General features: G+C 46.8%; 1 protein-coding gene across 1 annotated transcript; it reads left to right on the top strand.

The window, feature by feature from the left end:
* The first annotated feature begins 1,332 nt into the window (after positions 1-1,332).
* On the top strand, positions 1,333-4,359 carry LOC123131999 (probable sodium/metabolite cotransporter BASS3, chloroplastic). The gene is made up of 5 exons (XM_044551742.1): positions 1,333-1,844; positions 1,954-2,049; positions 2,144-2,450; positions 2,542-2,789; positions 3,652-4,359. Exons 1-5 carry the CDS (start codon positions 1,468-1,470, stop codon positions 3,887-3,889), a joined length of 1,266 nt encoding a protein of 421 aa, XP_044407677.1. The 5' UTR covers positions 1,333-1,467; the 3' UTR covers positions 3,890-4,359.
* Positions 4,360-7,678: the final 3,319 nt, after the last annotated feature.

Here is a 7,678-nt window from a genome sequence, read left to right as displayed (position 1 = left end):
CAACATAACCACACGCAAATTAAATCAATCATAGCAATTCATCAACCACCGATAGGACAATGAAAATCTACTCAGACATCATAGGATGGCAACACATCATTGGATAATAATATAAAGTATAAAACACCATGTTTAAATAGAGGGTACAATGGGTTGAAGGAGAGTGGACCGCTGTAGATAGAGGGAGGAAGGTGATGGAGATGTTGGTGAAGATGGCGGAGGTGTTGGTGTAGATTGTGGTGATGATGATGGCCCCCGGCGGTGTTCCGGCGCCACCGGAAGCGAGGGGGAGAGAGCCCCCCCTCCTTCTTCTTCTTCCTTGACCTTCTCCCTAGATGGGAGAAGGGTTTCCCTTCTGGTCCATGGCCTCCATGGCATGGGAGGGGCGAGAGCCCTCCGAGATTGGATTTGTCTCTTTGTCTCTCCCTGTTTCTGCGTTCTCAGATTTTGCCCTTTCACCGTTTCTTATATTTCCGGAGATCCGTAACTCCGATTGGGCTGAAATTTTAACGCGATCTCTATCCGGACATTAGCTTTCTTGCGGCGAAAGAAGGGTATCAACCGCCTTACGGGATGGCCACGAGGGCCCAGGACGCGCCTGACCCCCTGGGGCTCGCCCCTGCCTCGTGCCCCCCTCAGGCATCGTCTCGCGTTGATTTTTCTTCCAAAAAATCACATATATTCCAAAAAAACTTCGTCAGTTTTTATCCCGTTTGGACTCCGTTTAATATGGATTTACTGCGAAACGAAAAACATGCAACAAACAGGAAGTGGCACCGGACATTGGATTAATATGTTAGTCCCCAAAAATGGTATAAAAAGTTGTTAAAAGTATATGAAAGTTGTATAATATTGGCATGGAACAATCAAAAATTATAGATACGACAGAGACGTATCAGCTGCCCAACTCGAAAACCAGGACCTCATGAGGCCGTCGCTTCGTTTTGCAGCCGAAAAGAATATTTGGGCCAAGTTCGGGTTACCTTGTTTCAAGTTTTTGGTAGGGTTTTCGGGTTTCAGACCAGGCTTACACGTGCACTAACAGAAAAACAACATTCAGGCCAGGCTTTCGGGCTTGCATTCAGGCCAAGCTTAGGCATGAGGAGACACATTTTCAGGCTTCGGTTCGGGCTCAAGCCTGGGATTGTCTTGGGCTTTGTGAAGCCCGGCCCGGCTCGGCCGGGAACTGGGCCTAGTCTATGGTATGATCAGGTTTAGGCACCACCTTTTTGTTTGAGGGAAGGTTTAGGCACCACCTTGGAAACCCCTAGAACCCCTAAAAAAAAGGAAACCCCTAGAAAAAAAACCCACCTTGGAAAGACAGGTGCCAAATCGGGGAGCGCACACCTGGTCCGGTCGAGCGCGCCCAAACAGACACGGGCACCTCCTCCATTCTATCTTCTCGAGGTGCCCACGCCCCTCCTCCTCGACCACCCAATCCGGTTCACACCGCCTCTCGCCGTCGCCATGTCCGTCGCCGTGGTGGCCGCCTCCTCCTCCCTCCCCTCTCGCTACGCACTGGCCCACGCCAACTCGCACCGTCCTCTCCGCCCCCTGCGCTTCATCTCTTCCCCGCCGCAGCCGTGCGCCTCCCCAGCGTCCCTCCTCCGGCGGCGGCGGGCGGCGGCGCCCACCACCTTCTGCTCCGCGCCGTCGCTCGGCCGCGTCGGCTGGCCGCGCCGCGAGGGGAGCGCCTGGCTGCTCTCCTTCAGCGCCGAGGCCGATGCCTCCCCGTCGGACGCGGAGGGGGCCGTGGACCCCTCGGAGGCGGTCTCCGCGCTGCTCCCGCTCGTCGTCGTCGCCACGGCCGTCGCCGCCCTCGGCAACCCTGCCACCTTCTCCTGGTGAGCCAAGCATCCACTGGACGCTTCAAGAAGATTCTTTGCTTGGAATTTTGCACAGCTAGCAGCACATGGTCATTGATTGATTTGATTATTGTAAGTCCTTTTTAAGGGTGTCCAAGGAGCTGTACGCACCTGCACTTGGGGGCATTATGCTCTCCATTGGCATCAAACTATCCTTCGACGACTTCGCTCTGGCCTTCAAGAGGTATATTTTTCACTCTTCTACTGCTTCACCCAAGATCATAGAGCAAATGTGAAACCATTCTTTGTCTGGTCGTGTGTTTTGTTCCCAAATCCAGGCCTGTGCCGCTGTCGATTGGGTACATGGCCCAGTACATGCTGAAGCCGCTGCTGGGGGTGCTAATCGCAAGGGTGTTCCGGATGCCATCAGCCTTCTTCGCGGGTTTCATGCTTACATGCTGTGTCTCGGGTGCGCAGCTTTCGAGCTATGCTAGCTTCCTGGGGAAAGGAGATGTTGCGTTGAGTATTCTGCTCACAACCTACTCCACCATATCTTCGGTGATTGTGACACCTATTCTCACTGGTTTGTTGATTGGTTCAGTGGTTCCGGTTAATGGAATTGCAATGGCGAAATCGATTCTCCAGGTAATGAAATTGTTCCAGTTCCAGGTGGTTTCTTGCTAATTAGCAATGTCTTTCTTTGATTTTACACTGATTTCCGATTTTTTTCCCCCAGGTGGTTCTTCTGCCTGTGACACTAGGTCTCCTTCTGAATACCTATGCAAAACCAGTGGTTAATGTCATACAACCAGTGATGCCATTTGTTGCTATGGTGTGCACATCACTCTGTATTGGGAGCCCTCTTGCTATAAATAGGACCATGCTCCTCTCATCACAGGGATTCATGTTACTTCTCCCCATAGTGACTTTCCACATTGCGGCCTTTGTTGTGGGTTACTGGGTTTCCAAGTTGCCTCAGTTGAGGTAATCATTAAATGCCATGATCACTGGCGGAGCTTAGGCAAGGCCAAATGGGCCATGGCCCGCCCAGCTCTGCAGCTTTTTCTCACAATATAGCTAGCCCATGGGTTGTAGAATGCCAGCTAGTAGTAATTCCTTGCAGCCTGGCCCATTCAGCCCGCCCAGCTTTTTTTGGCAAGCTCCGCCACTGGCCATGATTACACTTTTATTCATTTCTAATGCTCTTCCTGCATAACTGATTTTTTGCCCACGATCTTGCTAAAGCACGATTTAATCTTTTTCTGTGATGCTGCTTTCTGTTATGTCTGCGCCTCCTATTTATCATCTAAGAGGAAATGATAATCTGCCTCTAGGGAAATCTTGACCGATTTCACTAAATAAGTAAATTCTGTCATTTACTTTTTGTGTTAGTCACTTTGAGCTTCAGTCAAGTAGTTTCCTTTTGAAAACATATGTTGAAATTCTTGCTTAAAATGGCGAAATGTGTTAGACATATCATATTTCATATTATGTTTATATGCCAGTGACAAGTCTTGTGGTCCCATATTTGTATATTTTACCTGAATTATTCCTTTAATCTAACCTATTAGAAAAGGTGATCATTTTTCCTGTTCACATTTGTCATGGCCATTAATTTCCAAAACTGGAACTTAATTCAATGTGGTTAAGATTGTGATATATGGCCTGTTATTTGCAGCATTTGGTACCTTCATCCTGTGTCTGGAAAGGTCAAATAGTATCACATCCTCATTACTGGCTTCTGTTACATTACGTTTTGAGTCAGCAATCTATTTTTGGCATAAAACTATACTTCTGAAGTTCCTTGATGCTGTTTGGCTAACTTTCTTTCTGCCCTTATGTGTAGGCAAGAAGAACCAGTTTGTAGGACTATATCAGTGTGTACTGGAATGCAGAGCTCCACCCTAGCTGGGCTTCTTGCTACCCAGTTTCTTGGAATTAGTCAGGCAGTTCCTGCAGCATGTTCTGTTGTTGTCATGGCAATATTTGGTTTGACTCTTGCATCGTACTGGGGAAGTGGTATGCGAATAAGGGACCTTCCTTTGAGATTCTTTCCACAAGCTTCCGCTGATGCGAGATCATGAGAGGCTGGATTTAGCATTGAAATTCTTTCAAGGGCTCCCGGTTTCAGAAACTCAGCTGCCCTTTGGGGATGCAGTTACAGGGGTGTCCTGCGGCTCATCCAGCAATCAGGCATGCCATAGTAGCTACAAAAGGCAGAACTACAAACCGCAGATTGTGCAAGATGAGCAGCGGCTGAGGATAACCTCGCCACAGAAACCACTTGCATGGCTGCATACGATGGAAGGATAATGAGATGCTAGCCATTTACCACTTATCATACCATGTGCAGTAGGCTCCATTAGTGGTGCTCCCTTGGCCATTTTTTTTGTAGATACTAGATAGTAGACACGTTGACGGTTCCTATGTACACCACTAAGCATATGCATGTGCAATGCCAATATCATCGACGCATTCTTCCCAGGATGAACCCCATGGATGTCTGTACCCTTCTGAAGTGCTTGTTTCTTGCTCTAATAACCCATCAAAATCACATTCTATGTCGCAGATGTGCTCATTGCTTTGCAAAGTGAACTTCGAATTCAGCGGTTCTAGTTGGACAAAATAGAGTTTAGTATACATTTGTGGGAAAGGAATGATGAAAACAGGCTTTTCTTTTGTGTTCTGAAAATATCTGTTGTCGCCATTGGTTGATATTTCTGTAACAAACAAGTGACGAAGTGAGACATGAGGACTTCAATTGTCCTGTAGTTTATCTGTCACTATCGAATGGTCCTCGCATGAGCTGTGGACGTAACGGTTTGGGGATGCCACGGCCATAGCTCCCAACTAGGCACCTACAAATGTTGACAAAGAAAGGAGAGAAGAAAAATAAGATTTTACATCAGCCGTTTGGTGTGCATATCTTCTCCTGTCTATTTCACTGTCGTTTTAAACTGGCCACAGAGGTCCATTGTTTCGATTTGTCGCTGAATGTAAGCCCGCGTGGGCACTGAAAGCAATGTCGACGATAAGTAAGTCAAATTATCCTGGGCCTGGGTACTGTCAACATAGTGTCGTTGGAAAAGACTTTCCATATGAAAGAAGTTTAGTAAAATGAAGCCATCCATCCAGTTTAGTAAAATGGGCAAAGTTATGACCAACATAGTTGTGCAAAGAGGCAATGGAAGAATAGATGATCTCTGGTTTCCATAACCTGCATGCTACACAACATACAAGTGTAATCCTGAATAGAGAACTGTTTTCTTTGAAGGAGAGAGCGAGTGTGTTTAACCTATCATTTGTGAGGAGCCAATAGAAGATCTTGTGCTTTAGCTGGCAGCATGTTTTCCAAATCCATTTGACCACTGGCAAAACCTCAAGTGCAGCGACAAGTAATCTATAGAGTTTAGAAACATTGTAGTGATTTGAGCCCTTAGGTAATTGCCACCGATCAGCCTCTGTGGTGATAATTAGATGTTGAAGCAGTGTCTCAAGTTCCTGGAACTGTTCATAAGCCTCCTCAGACAGAGGTAGATGGAAGAGACTTGCTAAGTCCTCTGATTGATATAATTCTAAAATGGTGATCTACTTGTTGATAGCAAAGGAGTGAAGGCGAGGCCAATTTTGGAGCAGGGGCTCCCCAGACTAGTTGTCAGACCAGAATTGGAGAGTCTGGCCATTCTGAAGAGTGCTGGTAGCAAGTGCTTTATAAGTAAGAAAAAGCTTCATACAATCTCACCACCAGAAAGAAGTATGTAGTGCAACAGTAGGTTGAAATCCCTGGCCATAGTACACTTCCCAAACCATGTTGACCCATGGGATATCCATGTGATTGATAAATTTGTGCACCATTTTCAAGAGAAGACGGGCATTCTGCAAAGACAAATTCAGTATGCCCAGCCCACCTCTGTCTTTAGGTCTGTAGACTAGTTCCATGCCGCCAAAGGTGAGTTTTTCTTCTCCAGATCTTTGCGTCTCCAAAAGAGCCTGTACTTGTCAATCTGTTCAATGATACCTTTGTATAGAAGCAAACAACTCATAAGGAAAATAGGCAGTGAGGATAAAACTGCAATCTGCCATCATAACTCAAGAACTGAGAGTAGACATCTGTTAGCCGTGTGCGGCGCCCCCCTCCACAGTTTACTTCTTCGGTCATATTATCGTAGTGCTTATGCGAAGTCATGCGCGGATCACTTCACCATCACCGTCACCACGCCGTCGTGCTGACGAAACTCTACCTTGACACTTTGCTGGATCAAGAATTTGAGGGACGTCATCGAGCTGAACGTGTGCAAAACTCGGAGGTGCCGTACATTTGGTGCTCGGAACGAGAAGAAGTTCGACTACATCAACCGCATTGTCAAACGCTTCCGCTTTCGGTCTACGATGGTACGTGGACACACTCTCCCCCTCTTGTTGCTATGCATCTCCTAGATAGATCTTGCGTGAACATAGATTTTTTTTTTGAAATTGCATGCTACATTCCCCAACAATATGTAGGATCAGATAACCCAACCACAGTTTAGTGATACTCACATTTGCATGGACCACCACATGCCTCACTTATGCCTTGGCTGTAGGATATTCATTTTCCTTTTACAGGAACCAGTGGGCTTTATTAACATATTGGTCGGTGCCACCAAATCGTCGGCCACCACATGTGAGAAGATACAGAGTCATCTAGATGATCATGCCAATACAAGGTGGTACTAGGAGCCAATGCAAGGCAACACCCAAGCCTCTTCTCTCTTCTCACATAGGCATTCCTACTTCCTTGCTCATGGACATGTTGAGTGTATATCTCTTTTCAGGTTCATGGGTTCGGCTTGGGAGGCAGAGGGAATTCAGGGTGTGTGTGCGAAGTGGATCCTGCTCCAAAAATCAAACGCCATTCGACCTTCATTGACACTTTGCTTCGCTAGAGGCAGAAGTCCGGTATGCTCAACCTTTTTGGCTTCTTCATGTTACTCTCTGAGTATGTTGCCATCTTGCTCGGGTATGCTGGATACCCTGGAGACGGAACTAATTTTCCAACAAAAGGAAGCAAGCAGCGCTGGAGATCACGCAGAAGAGAGCGCTGAGTTTACAACATAAAGATATCAGCTGCCTCATGTAGATTTGCTTGAACTCTAAACTCAAAAACTGCAAGGGACCCGCGTTGCATGATTACTCCTGCACAGGTTTACACCCTGTCTTGTTGTCATTACTTCTTGCATCAAGTCCCTGATTGTTAGTTTGCCCAAGTATTCGCATGCTTTCTAAACAAAAGATACATATAATACTGAATTTTATACGGTGATATGCATTCTGACTAAGTGATGCATTTCTGTTGCATAGCTGATACGGTGATATGATTTCTGAAACTATTATACATGATCGTGCCCCTACAAGGCAGCACCAGGAGCCATATGAGCTCCATGGGTAGCTACAAGCATGAGCTACCAAATTACACACATGCTTACAGTACATTGTAGGATCTCGAAATCAAAATAAATCTATAGAACAGAGAGGTATTTCCCTCAATGACATGATGCATCATATTCGTTTTACTGGAGAGCGACCATGAGTACGTAAGCATCCGTCTCCTTAATGATGCAACCCATTCCAACTTCAGCCGCAAATTCAATTGCCTTCAGGCAGGCCATCATCTCTGGGTGGAGAGCATCGAGCAAACAATGAAGAATACGGGAGCCTGGCACATGGACCACGGGCGCAGAAGCCCCAGTAGCCCCTGTAGGCAATTTTTCGTGTTTTGACCCTTTTCGCATACCAATTCGGGATCTGACCCCGGTTGGAAAGAATTTCAGGATTTGACCCTTTCGCTACCGCCAGGGGTTCTGGCGGTAGGGTTCGACAGGCTACCATCAAGG

This window comes from Triticum aestivum, chromosome 6A (genome assembly GCF_018294505.1).
Source record: "Triticum aestivum cultivar Chinese Spring chromosome 6A, IWGSC CS RefSeq v2.1, whole genome shotgun sequence".
Classification (NCBI taxonomy): Eukaryota; Viridiplantae; Streptophyta; class Magnoliopsida; order Poales; family Poaceae; genus Triticum; species Triticum aestivum.
This window is presented reverse-complemented; position numbering and strand designations above follow the sequence as displayed.